The 17,721-nt window shown below is 45.9% G+C and overlaps 1 protein-coding gene across 1 annotated transcript in view; it reads left to right on the top strand.

The window, feature by feature from the left end:
• Positions 1-17,721, top strand: part of LOC134351826 (protein kinase C beta type) — a 405,871-nt gene that overhangs the window by 280,169 nt on the left and 107,981 nt on the right. The window contains exons 9-10 of the mRNA XM_063058567.1: positions 5,713-5,859; positions 9,714-9,887. Coding sequence (XP_062914637.1) covers positions 5,713-5,859; positions 9,714-9,887 — 321 coding nt within the window. The remainder of the gene's footprint in view (positions 1-5,712; positions 5,860-9,713; positions 9,888-17,721) is intronic.

Genomic DNA, 17,721 nt, shown 5'->3' with positions numbered 1-17,721 from the left:
GTGCATCCCAGTTCAGTTACTCAGTCACAGTGGGAGAGTGATGGTCAGAGGGCAGATGTTGTTGCAGAAAAGTGAAAAGGTCATGTTCTGTAGGCTGTTTTATCATCAGCCAGTTCTTGAAATCAGTGGCATAGGAAGTAATAGCCCATCAGTGGCAAGAGGTGAAACTTATCATCCCACTTTCCAGTGACGGACACTTCAAAGCTCATCTGGAGACATTGTTAGTTCCATACTGTTCCAGAAACCTCAGCCCACCCTCATCTTCACCCTCACCCTCACCCTCATCATAAAATAGATAATTTTATCTATGAATTATAAAAAATGGGTTGATTATTGAGACAATCCATTATGATGACAGAGGGGAAGAGGATGTTCTTAAAACATTGAGTGTGAGTCTTCCTGCTCCTGTAACTCCTCACTAATGGTAGCAATGAGAAGATGGCATGTCCTTCATGGCGAGGGTCCTTAAATGATAGATACTACTTCCTTGAGGCACTCCCTTATTAAGATGTTCTCAATGATGGGTTGTGCCCATGATGTTGGTTGAGTCTATAAGCCTCTATAGTTTCATGTGATCCTGTGCTTTGACAGCTCCATACCAAGCAAATACTCTCCACAGTACATCTACAGAAATTCCTAAGAATTTTTGCTGACATATCAAATCTCCTTAGCTCAGAACGAAGTAGAGACATTGGTGTGCTTTCTTTGTGATTGCATCAGTGTGTTTGGCCAAGGACAAATGCTACGAGTTGTTGACACCCAGGAAATTAAAGCCACTCACCTTTTCTACCACTGACCTATCAATATGGAAAGGTATGTGTTCGTCTGAATTCCTCTTCCTAAAGTCCACAATCAGTTACTTGGTCTTGCTGACATAGAGTGAGACATTGTTGTTGTGACACCACTCAATCAGCTGATCTACCTCCCTCTTGCAAGCTGCCTCATCTCCATCTGAGATTTTACCAATAACAGTGGAGTCATTGGCTTTTTTGTAGATGCCATTTGAGCTGTGCTTAGCCACATAATCATGGTTTCGGAAAGAGTAGAGCCATGGGCTAAGCATGCAGCCTTAAAATGCATCTGAAGTTGATTATCAGCAAGGAGGAAATGTTATTACTGATCTGCAGTGCCTGTGGACTCCCAGTAGGGAAGTTGTCATAGCCACGCATTCAGCGCAGTCTCCTCTATTCCTGGACCTTGGTGACACAGCCTATTCTGACATCCCTCCTAGCATTTTCCCCAGTGTTAGCAGCCGCTCCCATTTTCTATAGTGTGCATATGCTACCTGTCCTACCCCTATTAATAATGTACCTCCAAACCTTGCTCCTCTCAACTAATCCCAGTTATAGTCATAGAGCAATATAGGCCCTTCAGCCCAACGAGTCCATACCAACCATGGTGCCCACCCATCTAGTCCTAATTTCCTGTGTTTGGGCCATATCCTTCTAAGCCCAATCTCTCCATGTTCAGTACCTATCTAAATGCTTTGTAAATTATAGTGTTGTAACGTGCCTCAACCTCAACCACTTCCTCTGGCAGTTCATTCCATAATTTACTACCTTCTGTGCGGAGAAGTTGCCCCTCAAATCCCCTTTAAGTCTTTCCACTCTCACCCTAAATCTGTGCCTGCAGTTTTGGACTTTCATATCCTGGGGAAAAAGAGTGCTACCATACCTTATCATGATTTTATAAACTTTTGAGGTCAAAGGAATAAAGAGCGAGCCTGGCCAACCACTTTAACTCAGGCTGTCTTGTCTTGGCAACATGTTCATAAGACTTTTCTGGATTATTTTAGTTTAACCTCTTATTTCCTGTAACAAGGTTAAAAAAAAACTTTATACAGAACTCCAAGTACTGCTTCACAAAAGACTAATGTAATTGCAATATAATGTCCCAAGTTCTATACTCAGTTCTCTGAGCGCCCACCATGGATCCCACCCATCTAGTCTCTGACTGATGGCCAGTGTGCTAAATGCCTCCTTCACCTCTCTTTCTATTGGCAACTTCACTTTCAACAGATGAGGCTGTTGTACTCCAGAGTCCCTCTGATCTGTTAAAATCCATATGCCCTGGCATTCATGGTACAGGTTTCCCCCGCCATACGAAGGTAGAGCGTCCCTATGCAATGGTTCGTAAGCCGAAATGTCGTAAAGTGAAGAAGCAATTACCATTTATTTATATGGGAAAATTTTGTGAGCGTTCGTAGACCCAAAAATAACCTACCAAATCATGCCAAATAACACATAAAACCTAAAATAACAGTAACATATAGTAAAAGCAGGAATGATATGATAAATACACAGCCTATATAAAGTAGAAATACTTTTCCACAATCATTACTGCACTATTTTCCGTAGCGAAAATCTCACGCAAACCCCGTCGGCAGAAAATCTCACGCAAGCGCTGTTGGGAAAAAGACAGCACAAGGGCTCTCCAGTAACCTTTAAGCTATGAAGCTGCCAAATCATACCAAATAACACGTAAAAATACACAGCCTATATAAAGTAGAAATAATGTAAGTACAGTGTAGTATCACATACTGGAATCGGGACAGTGCCGAGCACACTGATTATGGTGTGTTAGGCTGAGTCGTGGCAGGTTGGGGTGGTGCAGTGGCCCCCCACTCTCCGGGCCACCAACCGATACCGATCCGCGAAGCATGCAGGGGTGCAACGGTAGCCGGGAGGCACACAGCACATCTTTAAGAAAAAAGCTGAAACAAATATGCTAATTAATTAGGAGCTGCCCAGCATGTAATTGTCGGCCCAGATCAGTGCCGATTTCCAATCGCATCGTCTCTGATCTGGGCCAACAATTACGTGTCAGGCGGCACCTAATTAATTAGCATGTTTATTTCGGCTTTTTTCTTAAAGATGTGCTGTGTGCCTCCTGGCTACTGCTGCATTCTCCGCGAATCGGTATCTGTCCCGTGGCCTGAGGTTTGGGGTGGTGGGACACTGGGGTGTCATCTCGTCATCATCTGTTTCCATTAGAGCAGGCAGGTCATCTTTTATCTCTGCCTGCCTCGATGTCGAAGGTCGAGGTTCGTCGTCTGCTGTGGCTGATGTGGAAGGCTTGCTTGACTGCTGAGCCTCACGCATTTTTCTATCACACAGTTCTTTGTAAGGACTCAAACCATCTTGCAAATATCCCCTAAACCTACGTACCCTTTCAAAATTAAAGTTGTACTTTATCATTGCAGCGAAAATCTCATGCAGTTGCTTCACGTTCTTTTCGCTACTGCATTCGGTTTCGATTGTTATCCTTTTTTCTTCCAATTGCATCAGCTTTTCATCTATCAGATCTTGGTTATGGGATGCCAAAACCTCTTCAACATCATGTTCGTCAACTTCCACAAGCCAAACTCACGTTGTCCTTACTTTGTTCACCACCATCGAAACGCTTAATTATGTCTAGTTTTAGGCTAAGTGTAACACCCTTACGAGCTCTTTTAGGCTTTTCCGATGCCATAGAACTCATCTTGCAAACGACTGCTCACAGGCACGTGTTTAAGCGATGCCGGCGAGAATGCCGTTCCGAATCTGGGGGAGAGTGGCTGCTCGGGCCTTTTATCACGCACTGCTTTTTTTTCATAACAGTGAAAACACCTTCTGAAAGCGAAAACAGGGTACTAATGTAGGTCTTTCGTAACAGTGAGGTTTCGTAAAGCGAATGTTCGAAAAGCAGGGGACACCTGTATAAGTTCTAGGCTGGTTTGACTTACCAAACTGCATCACCTCATGTTTATCTGTATTGAAATGTATTTTACATTCCTTGGATATCTTCCCTAACTGATCAAGATCCATTCTTCATATCAACAACACCTCTTAATTTCAGGACCTTTACTGATCATGTATTGTGAATTCGCATTGAACTCATTTTTATAAATAACAAATAACAACACCAGCTCCTGTGGCACACCATTAATCACTGGCCTCCATTCCAAGAAAGCCCTCTGCTTCCCATCTCTGAGCCAATTTTGAATCTACCTAACTACTACTCCCTAGATTCTATGGGACCTGAGTTTACAGATCAGCCCTGGCAAAGTCTGAACAGAAAACATCCACTGCCCTACCCTTGTCTACCTTTTGTGTAACCTTTCCAAACACTCCAGAACAATCATCAAATATGACACTCTATGCATAATCAGTGCTAACTCCTCCTAATTAAACTCTTTCCTTCCAAACACAGGTAGATCCTGTTCTTGAAATTCCCTTCAGAGCTTCCCCATTACTGATGTCAGGCTGGCTGGCCTGTAGTTCACTAGCTTGTCCTTGCTGCCCTTAAACAATATTGGTCACCCACTCTTTGTGAACTTCACCAATGGCTAATAATGAAGCAAGTATCTCTGCAAGGGATAATCCCCACAATTTCTCTTTTAGCTTTCATTAAAGTCCAAGGATACATTTGGTCAGGCTCTGGGAATTTAACCACTTTAATACACTGTAAGGCTGCAACTACGTCCTCCCTGATAAGAAGAATGTTCCTCAAAACAGCTCCACTTGTTTCCCTTATCTCCCGAGCTATCATGATTTCTCCTCAGTAAATATCGAGGAGGAATACTCATTAAAAGTCCAATGCATGTCCTGCTGTTTGGGGACATAGGCGAACATGCTGATCTCTAAAGGACCTACTTTTGTCTGGTCACCATTTTAGTCTTTGTGCCACTTACATTCTTTGCACTTATGAAAATTTAACTTGTGAGACCTAGTACCCCACTTGGCAGTCTTTACCCTAGTTCTTGGGCTATAGTCACACCTCAGAAGATAATACATCCTCCAGGAGCTTCATTCCCCCAGCACTTCTGGGAATGTAATGGCCACTCCAGGCATTAAAAGACTTTCCACTTTTTGGAATATACCATTTCTCCCAGCCCTTGCATTCTAATAGTCCCTGCTTCAACTGACTGCAATTGTGACTGTTCCTAATGTAGTTTTGTCATGCTTTGACAACACTTCCCAAACCTGCCACCTGTCCCACCAAGAGCAGGGCAGCTGGAACATGGAAGCACTGTTGCCTGCAGCTTCTCCTCGAAGTCACACTCTTTACTCATTTGGAGATATATCACTGTTCTTTCGAAATCCTGGAACTCACTCCCCAACCACATTGTGGCAGTACCTTCAGCACAAGGGCTGCAGCCGTTTAAGGGAATAGCTCACCTCCACCTTCTCAAAGGCAATGAGATGGACAGTAAATACTGCAGTTGCCAGCAATTTTCTGACCCTGAATTAAAAGACCTTTTCTAACAGCCTCTCGCACCCAGACTGTAACAGCTGGTTCCTCTTCTTGGACCGTTCTGACCTACGCCACTTTTCTTTTGTCATAGGAAGGGGATTGTTTGAGCTTGTATCAACTCTGCCTGTTGAGTTGATAGTAGCTCAGACAATTCCATTCCCCCTTAATTTAACCTGTCATCTATTCTCCCCACATTCCTTTCAGTTTCCTCCAGGTTTTGCCACTCGTCCACATGGTAGGGGCAATTTACAGCAGCAAATAGACCTATCAGCCTGCACACCTTTGCATGTGGGAGGAAACTGGAATACGCAGGGGAAACCCAAGTGATGCAAACTGCACATAGACATGCCTGAAGTTAGGATTGAAAGGGGTCTCTGGTGCTACCTCCTGTATCACTGTATCTCCCATGCCCCCACAGCCTCATCATTTTTGCCTTAGCTTGAGTATTATTCCTGGTGTTCTTCTGTCTTTTTCTAGAGAGCCAGAATTGGACCAGGATCTAAGGCGGCTGAGGAGAAGAGATCTGATTCTTGGTCCAAAATTGACAACAATGGCAATCGAGACCGGATGAAGCTGACAGACTTCAACTTCTTGATGGTGCTAGGAAAAGGCAGCTTTGGGAAGGTAGGAGTGGTGACACCATGTGGCTTCCTTACGTTAATGTTCGTTCAGCTAGTCTTCCTGGCATGTGCAGAATGGTGTTGAAAGGAGTAGAACACTGCAATTCAGAAAATGATACCCATGAGAGAATGGCCAGGGAAAGCATTTTTAGTCAGGGGAAAATCTTTGATAGGGAATTGAAGGAATCACCTACTTTATTTCAGCAAGTGCTGTGGGATTTCCCCAGGACCACAGCTGCAGATTGATGTCATTTCCAAATTTATCTAACTGAGCACCAGGCCACCCAGGTCTTGTTACATCTCCCCCTATCTGAGTCTGTCACTATGCTGATTGACATGTATACCCCAATCCCATGTCCTCTCAAAGTTAGAATTCACACTCACCCTCCCACGCAACTTTGTGTCATCTACAGACATGGAGATATGTTTAGTTCACTTGTCTAAGTTATTGTATAATATAAAGTGGTGAATATTTCAAACTGCAAACAACAGGAATACTGCAGACGCTGGAAACTCAAGCAACACACATCAAGTTGCTGGTGATCTCAGCAGGCCAGGCAGCATCTCTAGGAAGAGGTACAGTCGACATTTCAGGCCGAGACCCTTCATCAGGACTAACTGAAGGAAGAGTTAGAGATTTGAAAATGGGAGGGGGAGATCCAAAATGATAGGAGAAGATAGGAGGGGGAGGGATGGAGCCAAGAGCTGGACAGGTGATTGGCAAAAGGGATATGAGAGGATCATGGGACAGGAGGTCCGGGGAGAAAGACAAGGGGGGGTGGGAACCAGAGGATGGGCAAGGGGTATAGACAGAGGGAGAAAAAGGAGAGTGAGAGAAAGAATGTGTGTATAAAAATAAATAACGGATGGGGTACGAGGGGGAGGTGGGGCATTAGCGGAAGTTAGAGAAGTCAATGTTCATGCCATCAGGTTGGAGGCTACCCAGATGGAATGTAAGGTGTTGTTCCTCCAACCTGAGTGTGGCTTCATCTTTACAGTAGAGGAGGCCGTGGATAGACATGTCAGAATGGGAATGGGATGTGGAATTAAAATGTGTGGCCACTGGGAGATCCTGCTTTCTCTGGCGGACAGAGCGTAGGTGTTCAGCAAAGCGGTCTCCCAGTCTGCGTCGGGTCTCGCCAATATATAGAAGGCCGCTTACAAGGATAAGTGTATCGCCCCCTACGCGACTCCCTTGTCCATTCGTCCCCCCCATCCTTCCCCACTGATCTCCCTCTTGGCACTTATCCTTGTAAGCGGAACAAGTGCTACACATGCCTTTACACTTCCTCCCTTACCACCATTCAGGGCCCCAGACAGTCTTTCCAGGTGAGGCAACACTTCACCTGTGAGTTGGCTGGGGTTATATACTCCATCCGGTGCTCCCGATGTGGCCTTCTATATATTGGCGAGACCCGACGCAGACTGGGAGACCGCTTTGCTGATCACCTACGCTCTGTCCGCCAGAGAAAGCAGGATCTCTCAGTGGCCACACATTTTAATTCCACATCCCATTCCCATTCTGACATGTCTATCCACGGCCTCCCCTACTGTAAAGATGAAGCCACACTCAGGTTGGAGGAACAACACCTCATACTCCGTCTGGGTAGCCTCCAACCTGATGGCATGAACATTGACTTCTCTAACTTCTGCTAATGCCCACCTCCCCCTCGTACCCCATCGGTTATTTATTTTTATACGCACATTCTTTCTCTCACTCTCCTTTTTCTCCCTCTATCACCTGTCCAGCTCTTGGCTCCATCCCTCCCCCTCCTGTCTTCTCCTATCATTTTGGATCTCCCCCTCCCCCTCCCACTTTCAAATCTCTTACTAACTCTTCCTTCAGTTAGTCCTGACGAAGGGTCTCGGCCTGAAACGTCGACTGTACCTCTTCCTAGAGATGCTGCCTGGCCTGCTGCGTTCACCAGAAACTTTGATGTGTGTTGCTAATATTTCAAACTGATTACTTTTCATTGGATCTCCAGTGGGAAATGAGATGGGTGTTGCAATAGGAAATGAGATGGGTGTTGCAATGGAAAGAAGGAGAGAAGTAGAAGAGAGAGGGAGTGTCAAGGCTGTGAGAAACCAAGGGAGACTGAAAGACTCCAGAGATGCTGGTGGAGGGAGTGAATGGGAGGATTTCCAGTGATGGGTGATCTGTCTGGAAGTAGAAGATAAATGCGGACAGGGAGAGAGCAGAAATTCTGGAACTCCTGAACAAGTAACTGCTGGAAACTGAAGTTGCAGTGAGTACTCTGGTGTTCGGTGTGTTTCCAGATGCACAGAATTAATCAAGCGACTTATTTATAGAGTCAGTACCAATGGAGAAGTACAAAGGCTGAAGAGGAACATTTATTCAGGGTGAAATTATTTAGGGGAGAATTCTCCCCTGTAACTTCATGGAGAGGATGTTAGAGTAGCGGTGCAGATGAGCTGAGTCAAGGTGAAGGAGTCGAAGTAGTGTGAGTGCACAAATCAGCCTATCACTGAATCCCCTTGTGGATGTGTTGAACACAGGCTCCAGTGCTCGCTCTGTCAGTGGGTGTGAAATAATTATTTTGAGAAAAGGGAGTTGGAGTCACACCATCATATGGACAGATGGCCTGATAAATCACCTCAGTGCTTGCAGAACTCAGGCTGTTTGTTCCAATACCTTTCACGTAGTAGAGACTACACCTCCAAAGCACTTTGTTAGCTGTCAAGGGCCCTGAGAAATCACTTGGAGGGAGGAGAAGATGGCACGACACAGCACGCGCGGCCTTTTGGAATGAATAATGTGTAACTAGGGGTGCCGTGCACAATCTGGATTTGATGGGGACAGCTGTGAAGTGCAGAGGAACATCTGGAGAAACTTCTGAAATGCTTGCTTTGCTGCCGCTGCTACTGTGCGATCGAGAATCTCCGGAGATGTAGGCCCCAAATCCTCAGCTTTGCGTATCGCCTGTTCCCGGGGCTGGGGTCGAAATGCTGGGCAGAGATGGTGCTCGCTGCTCGGTGTTGAATAGGTGGTTGGAGGTTTGGAGTTTTTCGGACGGACTTGGAGTCGGACTGTGGTCGGATGCTTCCGGGATGCTGCATCGGCAAGTTGGCGGCGCTGGAGGTTTACCGTTGCGTGAGATGATGGGACTTTCGACAGACTCTGAGACTTTTACTGTGCCATGGTCTGTTCTTATCAAATTACGATATTGCTTTGCACTGTTGTAACTATATGTTATAATTATGTGGTTTTTGTTAGTTTTTAAGTCGGTTTGTCATGTGTTTTCATGATATCATCCTGGAAAAACATCTTTATCATTTCTTAATGCATGCATTACTAAATGACAATAAAAGGGGACTGCGTGTCCTCATAATATTTATATAATTTATATATCATATAAATCCAGGAAAGGTTCCATATAGATGTAAGTCCTTTATTTCCCGCACTCTGTCATCTTAGACCCTCATTTTGTGTTCTTATTGTTTAGGTCAGGAAACCCCTATGGTGGAGAGTAACACTGTCAATGGTGGTGCAGATCCAGCCTTTGGCCCTCCTGTGCCAGTCAGAGATTTTTTTTGGCACAAAAAAAATATCAAATGGGATTTATGCTCCTATTTAGCACTACATTGGAAGACTTGGATGGTTGTTAAGCAAAAATAATGTGGTTGTCAGCTGCATTATGCTGGCAGTCAGTGCTTTAACTCACGTTGAAGCGTGACCTGGACATGCTTACTGGGCCGTGAGCCGGAGCCTGTGGCTGTAAGGCAGGAGAAGAACGATTGCTGTTTCAGTCACTCCTCAGTAGAGTGAGCACAGTATTCAACCTGTGTTTCTTTGTGAACTGTCTGTGTCCATGTGTATGCCTTGTCTGTACTCTACAGGTGATGTTGGCTGAAAGAAAGGGCACTGATGAGCTATATGCCATCAAGATCCTGAAGAAGGATGTGGTGATCCAGGACGATGATGTAGAGTGTACTATGGTGGAGAAAAGAGTTCTGGCAGCTCCTGGGAAACCCCAGTTCCTGACCCAACTGCACTCCTGCTTCCAGACCATGGTAAGTAGGTGAGCATAAAGGCAAGCAGTTGAACTCACGTTGAAGCGTGACCTGGAACGTGAAGCGTCCTATATGGAACCTTATCACTTGTGCCTCCTGACTGATTTGTACACAGTTACACTGAGATTCCTCTGTACTTTGCTCACCACAGCACTTCTCTGTTTAGATTACAGTCTACCTTGAAATTTCCCTTACTAATGTGCACTCCTCACACTTTCCCACATTTAACTGTCAAACTTTCTCCCAGTCATTCAGACTATGCAAACAAGAGAAAATCTGCAGATGCTGGAAATCCGAGCAACACACACAAAATGCTGGTGGAACTTAGCAGGTCAGGCAGCATCTGGGAAAAAAGTACAGTTGATTTTCGGGCTGAAACCCTTCGGCAGAACTGGAGAAAAAAGGCTGAGGAGTAGACTTGAAATGTGTGGGAGGAGAGAGAGAAGCACCAGACGATAGGTGAAACTTGGAGGGGGAGGAATGAAGCAAGTTGATTGGTGAAAGAAACAGAAGGCCATGGAAGAAAGAAGAAAGGAGCACCAGAGGGAGGCGATGGGCAGGTAAGGAGATGACCTGAAAGAGGGGCAAGAGGATGGGAAATAGTGAAGGAGAGGGTGGGGGCATTACTGGAAGTTTGAGAAATCGATGTTCATGCCATCAGATTGGAGGCTACCCAAACGGAATATAAGGTGTTGTTCCTCTAACCTAAGTGTGGCCTCATCACGACAATGGAGGAGGCCAAGGACATATTGGAATGGGAATGGAAAATGGAATTAAAATGGGTGGCCTCTGGGAGATCCAGTTTTTCTGGCGAATGGAGCTTAAGTGCTCGGCAAAGCGGTTTCCCAATCTATGTCTGGTGTCACCAATATACAGGAGGCCACACCGGGAACACCGAACACAGTAAGTGACTCCAACAGACTCACGGGTGAAGTGTTGCCTTACTTGGAAGGACTGTTTAAGGTCCTGAATGGTGGTGAGAGAGGAGGTGTAGGAGCAGGTGTAGCATTTGTTCCACTTGCAAGGATAAGTGCAAGGAGGGGGATCAGTGGGAAGGGACGAATAGATAAGGGAGTCGCGTAAGGAATGATCCCTGTGGAAAGCAGAAAGTTGGGAGGAGGGAAAGATGTGTTTCGTGGTAGGATTCCTTCAAAGAATTATGTAATGGACACGGAGGCTGATGGAGTGGTAGGTGAGGATAACAGGAACCCTATCCCTGGTAGAGTGGCGGGAGGATGGGGTAAGAGCAGATGTGCGTGAAATGGTAGAGATGTGGTTGAGGGCAGTGTTGATGGTGGAGTAAAGGACGCCCCTTAATTTGAAAAAGGAGGACATCTCCTTTGCTCTAGAATGAAAACTTATTAGGGAGAGTCAGCATGGCGTTGTGCATGGTAGATCATGTTTAACCAATCTATTAGAGTTTTTTGAGGAGGTTACCAGGAAAGTGGATGAAGGGAAGGCAGTGGATGTTGTCTACATGGACTTCAGTAAGGCCTTTGACAAGGTCCTGCATGGGAGGTTAGTTAGGAAGATTCGGTGGCTAGGTATACATGGAGAGGTGGTAAAATGGAAGAAGCCAGAGAGTGGTAGTGGAGAATTGCTTCTCTGAATGGAGGCCTGTGACTAGTGGTGGGTCCATTGTTATTTGTCATCTATATCAATGATCTGGATGATAATGTGGTAAGTTGGATCAGCAAATTTGCTGATGATACAAAGATTGGAGGTGGAGTGGACAGTGAGGAAGGTTTTCAAAGCTTGCAGAGGGATTTGGACCAGCTGGAAAAATGGGCTGAAAAATGGCAGATGGAGTTTAATACAGACAAATGTGAGGTATTGCACTTTGGAAGGACAAACCAAGGTAGCACATACAAGGTAAATGGTAGGGCACTGAGGAGTGCAGTAGAACAGAGGAATCTGGGAATACAGATATAAAATTCCCTAAAAGTGGTGTCACAGGTAGATAGGGTCGTAAAGAGAGCTTTTGGTACATTAGCCTTTATAAATCAAAATATTGAGTATAAGAGTTGGAATGTAATGGTGAGGTTGTATAAGGCATTGGTGAGGCCGAATTTGGAGTATTATGTGCAATTTTGGTCACCTAATTACAGGAAGGATATTAATAAGGTTGAAAGAGTACAGAGAAGGTTTATAAGGATGTTGCCGGGACCTGAGAAAGTGAGTTACAGAGAAGGGTTGAATAGGTTAGGACTTTATTCCCTGGAGCATAGAAAAATGAGGGGAGAGTTGATAGAAGTATATACAATTATGATGGGTATAGATAGTGAATGCAAACAGGCTTTTTCCACTGAGGCTAGGGGAGGAAAAAAACAAAGGACATGGATTAAGGGTGAAGGGGGAAAAGTTTAAAGGAAACATTGTGGGGGCTTCTTCACACAGAGAGTGGTGGGAGTGTGGAATGAGCTGCCAGATGAAGTGGTAAATGCAGGCTCACTTTAACATTTAAGAAAAATTTGGACAGGTACATGGATGAGAGGTGTATGGAAGGATGTGGTCCAGGTGCAGGTCAGTGGAACTAGGCAGAAAAATGGTTCGGCACAGCCAAGAATGGCCAAAAGGCCCGCTTCTGTGCTGTAATGTTCTATGGTTCTATGAAAAGCCTCAGCGTGAGAGCAGATATGGCGGAGACGTAGGAATTGAGACAAGGGGATGGTGTTTTTATATGTAACAGGGTGGGAAGAGATATAGTCCAGGTAGCTGTGAGAGTAGAAACATACATAGAAACATAGAAAACCTACAGCACAATACAGGCCCTTCGGCCCACAGAGCTGTGCCGAACATGTCCCTACCTTAGAGCTACCTATACTGACCCATTGCCCTCTATTTTTCTAAGCTCCATGTATCCATCCAGGAGTCTCTTAAAAGACCCTCTGGTTTCCACTCTCCCCACCGCCGTCGGCAGCCTATTCCACGCTCTCACCACTCTGCGTAAAAATCTTACCCCTGACCTCTCCTCTGTACCTACTTCCAAGCACCTCAAAAATATGCCCTCTTGTGCTAGCCATTTCTGCCCTGGGAAAAAGCCTCTGACTGTCCACAAGATCAATGCCTCACATCATCTTGTACACCTCTATCAGATCACCTCTCATCCTCCGTTTCTCCAAGGCGAAAAGGCCGAGTTCACTCACCCTATTGTGATAAGGCATGCACCCCAATCCAATCAACATTCTTATAAATCTCCTCTGCAAGTCTGTGGGTTTATAATAGACATCAGTGGATTAGCTGTCTCTGGAGATGGAGACAGTGAGATCGAGAAAGGGGAGGAAGGTATCAGAAGTGGACCAGGTGAATTTGAGGACAGGATGAAAGTTGGAGGCAAAGTGGATGAAGTTGACGGGTTCAGCATGGGAGCAGGAAGCAGCACCAATGCAGTCGTCGATGTAGTGTAGGGAAAGTGCGGGACGGTCACTGGTGTAGGCTTGGAACATAAACGTAGTCAACAAACAGGCAGGCATAGCTGGGACCCATACGAGTCCCCATGGCTACCCCTTTTGTTTGAAGGAAGTGGGAGGAGCCGATGGAGAAATTATATAGAGTGAGGACAAGTTCGGCTAGGTGGAGTAGCGTGGTGGTGGAGAGGAACTGGTTAGTTCTGGTGTCCAGAAAGAAATGGAGAGCTTTGAGGCCTTCCTGGTGGAAGATGGAGGTGTATAGGGACTGGACATCAATAGTAAAAATAAGATGATGGAGTTCAAGGAACCTGAAATCCTTGAACAGATCAAGAGCGTCTGAGGTGCCACGGATGTACATAGGAAGCGAGGGCAGATAAAACTGAGTTGAGGTAAGCTGATATGAGTTCAGCGGGGCAGGAACAAGCTGAAACAATAGGTCTACCGGGACAAGCATGTTAGTGGATCTTCGGTAGGAGGTAGAAACGTGAGGTGTGGGGAGTGAGAAATATGAGGCTGGTGGCAGTGGATGGGAGATCCCCAGATTCGATATGGTTGGTGATGGTTTGGGAGACAATGGCCTGGCGTTCCTTAGTGTGGTCCTGTTTGAGGGGTGAGTAAGAGGAGGTATCTGAGAGTTGGCACTGGGCCTCCGCAAGGTAGAGATCAGTCTGCCAGACTACTACAGCATCTTCCTTATCTGTGGATTTGGTGGTGAGGTTACGATTAGTGCAAAGAGAGTGGAGATGCAAGCGTTTTGAAGGAATGAGGTTGGAAGAGGAGAGAGGGATGTTAAAGTCTAGGCGGTTAATGTCCCATCAGCAGTTGGCAATGGAAAAGGTTAAGAGCAGCCAGAAGTCCAAGGTGGGGTTCCAGGAAGAAGAGGAGGGTTGAAGATGGGAGAAGGGGTCATCAGTGTGGGGTGGAGAGTCCTTGCCAAAAAAAATGGGCTCAGAGGTGGAGGCGGTGGAAGAAGAGCTCAGTGTTTTGGAGGGTGCGGAACTCACTGAGGTGTGGGCGCAGGGGAACAAAGATGTGTGCGCAGGGGAACGAAGTGTGTGCGCAGGGGAACAGAAGTGTGGGTGCAGGGGAACAGAAGTGTGAGTGCAGGGGAACAGAAGTGTGGGCGCAGAGGAACGAAGGTGTGGGTGCAGGGGAACAGAAATGTAGGTGCAGGGAAACAAACGTGTGGGCGAAGGGGAACAAAGATGTCGGTACAGGTGAAGAAAGGTGTGGGTGCAGGGGAACAAAGATGTGGGTGCAGGGGAACAGAAGTGTGGGTGCAGGGGAACAAAGGTGTGGGTGCAGAGGAACAAAGGTGTGGGTGCAGGGGAACAGAGGTGTTGGTGCAGGGGAACAATGTTGTTGGTGCAGGGGAAGAGAAGTGAGTGTGCAGGGGAACAGGAATGTGGGTGCAGGGGAACAAAGGTGTGGGTGCAGGGGAACAAAGGTGTGGGTGCAGGGGAACAGAGGTGTTGGTGCAGGGGAACAATGTTGTTGGTGCAGGGGAAGAGAAGTGAGTGTGCAGGGGAACAGGAATGTGGGTGCAGGGGAACAAAGGTGTGGGTGCAGGGGAACAAAGATGTTGGTACAGGTGAAGAAAGGTGTGGGTGCAGGGGAACAAAAGTGTGGGTGCAGGGGAACAAACGTGTCGGCGCAGGGGAACAAAGATGTCGGTACAGGTGAAGAAAGGTGTGGGTGCAGGGGAACAGAAGTGTGGGTGCAGGGGAACAGAGGTGTTGGTGCAGGGGAACAATGTTGTTGGTGCAGGAGAAGAGAAGTGTGGGTGCAGGGGAACAGGGATGTGGGTGCAGGGGAACAAAGGTGTGGGTGCAGGGGAACAAAGAAGTCGGTACAGGTGAAGAAAGGTGTGGGTGCAGGGGAATAGAAGTGTGGGTGCAGGGGAACAGAAGTGTGGGTGCAGGGGAACGAAAGTGTTGGTGCAGGGGAACAGAAGTGTGGATGCAGGGGAACAAAGGTGAGACTCTTAGTGAGGACAGTACGTCCTGCCTCTGAGGGGGAATGGTCTGAGGGAATGGTGAAAACTCAGTATATGGATAATGATCTACAAAGTCAGGGATTACAATGTTGGGCATGGGGAAGATAATGTTCTGAGTTGCGACTATTTCAATTCAAAGAGTATTGTAAGTTAGGATGTGCTTAGAGCACGGAGTGTGGAATTATGACATTCCAGCCATTTGCGAGACTGGGTTGCAGGAGGGGCAGGCCTAGAAGCTCAGTGTCCTGGGTTTTGCTATCTACACATGATAGGGCGTATTAAAGGGGGAGCGCTGGCATTATTCGTCAGGGAATCGGAATCAGGCTCGATATCACTGTTATATGTCATGACACTTATTGTTTCATGGCAGCAGTACATTCCAATACATAATAATAAAAAACTATAAATGACAATAAGAAGTACGGGTATATAGACACAAATAAATTTAGTGCAAAGAGAAATTTAAAAAAGAAAAAAAGAGTGAAGTGTACATGGGATCATTATTCATTCAGAAATCCAATGGCAGAAGCTGCTCCTAAAACATTGATTGTGGGTGTGTGTCTTCAGACTCCTGTACCTCCTCTCAATGATAACAATGAGAACAGGGCATGTGGTTAATGATGGACTCTCTTCCTTGAGGTATTGCCTTTTGAAGATGTCCTCAATGCCGAGGAGGCTAGCGCCCATGATGGAGCTGGCTGAGTTTGCAACTTTCTGCATCTTTTCCAATGCTGGACCGTCACCCCTCCAAACTATACACTGTTAGCTTGCAGTAAGTTAGGTGCTCACCACAGTCCATCTGTAGAAATTTGTGAGAGTATTTGGTGACATATCGAGTCTCCTCAAGCTCCTAATGAAACATACCGTTGTCATGCCTTCTATGTCGAGGAACCAACTAGAGAGCAGGCTATTCTGGACTGGGTTTTGAGCAATGAGGAAGGGTTAATTAGCAATCTTGTCGTGAGAGGCCCCTTGGGTAAGAGTGACCATAATATGGTGGAATTCTTCATTAAGATGGAGAGTGACATAGTTAATTCAGAAACAAAGGTTCTGAACTTAAAGAGGGGTAACTTTGAAGGTATGAGACGTGAATTAGCTAAGATAGACTGGCAAATGACACTTAAAGGATTGACGGTGGAAATGCAATGGCAAGCATTTAAAGGTTGCATGGATGAACTACAATTGTTCATCCCAGTTTGGCAAAAGAATAAATCAAGGAAGGTAGTGCACCCGTGGCTGACAAGAGAAATTAGGGATAGTATCAATTCCAAAGAAGAAGCATACAAATTAGCCAGAGAAAGTGGCTCACCTGAGGACTGGGAGAAATTCAGAGTTCAGCAGAGGAGGACAAAGGGCTTAATTAGGAAGGGGAAAAAAGATTATGAGAGAAAACTGGCAGGGAACATAAAAACGGACTGTAAAAGCTTTTATAGATATGTAAAAAGGAAAAGACTGGTAAAGACAAATGTAGGTCCCCTGCAGACAGAAACAGGTGAATTGATTATGGGGAGCAAGGACATGGCAGACCAATTGAATAATTACTTTGGTTCTGTCTTCACTAAGGAGGACATAAATAATCTTCCAGAAATAGTAGGGGACAGAGGGTCCAGTGAGATGGAGGAACTGAGGGAAATACATGTTAGTAGGGAAGTGGTGTTAGGTAAATTGAAGGCAGATAAATCCCCAGGGCCAGATGGTCTGCATCCTAGAGTGCTTAAGGAAGTAGCCCAAGAAATAGTGGATGCATTAGTGATAATTTTTCAAAACTCTTTAGATTCTGGACTAGTTCCTGAGGATTGGAGGGTGGCTAATGTAACCCCACTTTTTAAAAAAGGAGGGAGAGAGAAACCGGGGAATTATAGACCGGTTAGCCTAACGTCGGTGGTGGGGAAACTGCTGGAGTCAGTTATCTAGGATGTGATAACAGCACATTTGGAAAGCGGTGAAATCATCGGACAAAGTCAGCATGGATTTGTGAAAGGAAAATCATGTCTGACGAATCTCATAGAATTTTTTGAGGATGTAACTAGTGGAGTGGATAGGGGAGAACCAGTGGATGTGGTATATTTGGATTTTCAAAAGGCTTTTGACAAGGTCCCACACAGGAGATTAGTGTGCAAACTTAAAGCACACGGTATTGGGGGTAAGGTATTGGTGTGGGTGGAGAATTGGTTAGCAGACAGGAAGCAAAGAGTGGGAATAAACGGGACCTTTTCAGAATGCGGGGGTGACTAGTGGGGTACCGCAAGGCTCAGTGCTGGGACCCCAGTTGTTTACAATATATATTAATGACTTGGATGAGGGAATTGAATGCAGCATCTCCAAGTTTGTGGGTGACACGAAGCTGGGCTGCAGTGTTAGCTGTGAGGAGGATGCTAAGAGGATGCAGGGTGACTTGGATAGGTTAGGTGAGTGGGCAAATTCATGG

Source organism: Mobula hypostoma, chromosome 9 (assembly GCF_963921235.1).
Source record: "Mobula hypostoma chromosome 9, sMobHyp1.1, whole genome shotgun sequence".
Taxonomy (NCBI): domain Eukaryota; kingdom Metazoa; phylum Chordata; class Chondrichthyes; order Myliobatiformes; family Myliobatidae; genus Mobula; species Mobula hypostoma.
This window is presented reverse-complemented; position numbering and strand designations above follow the sequence as displayed.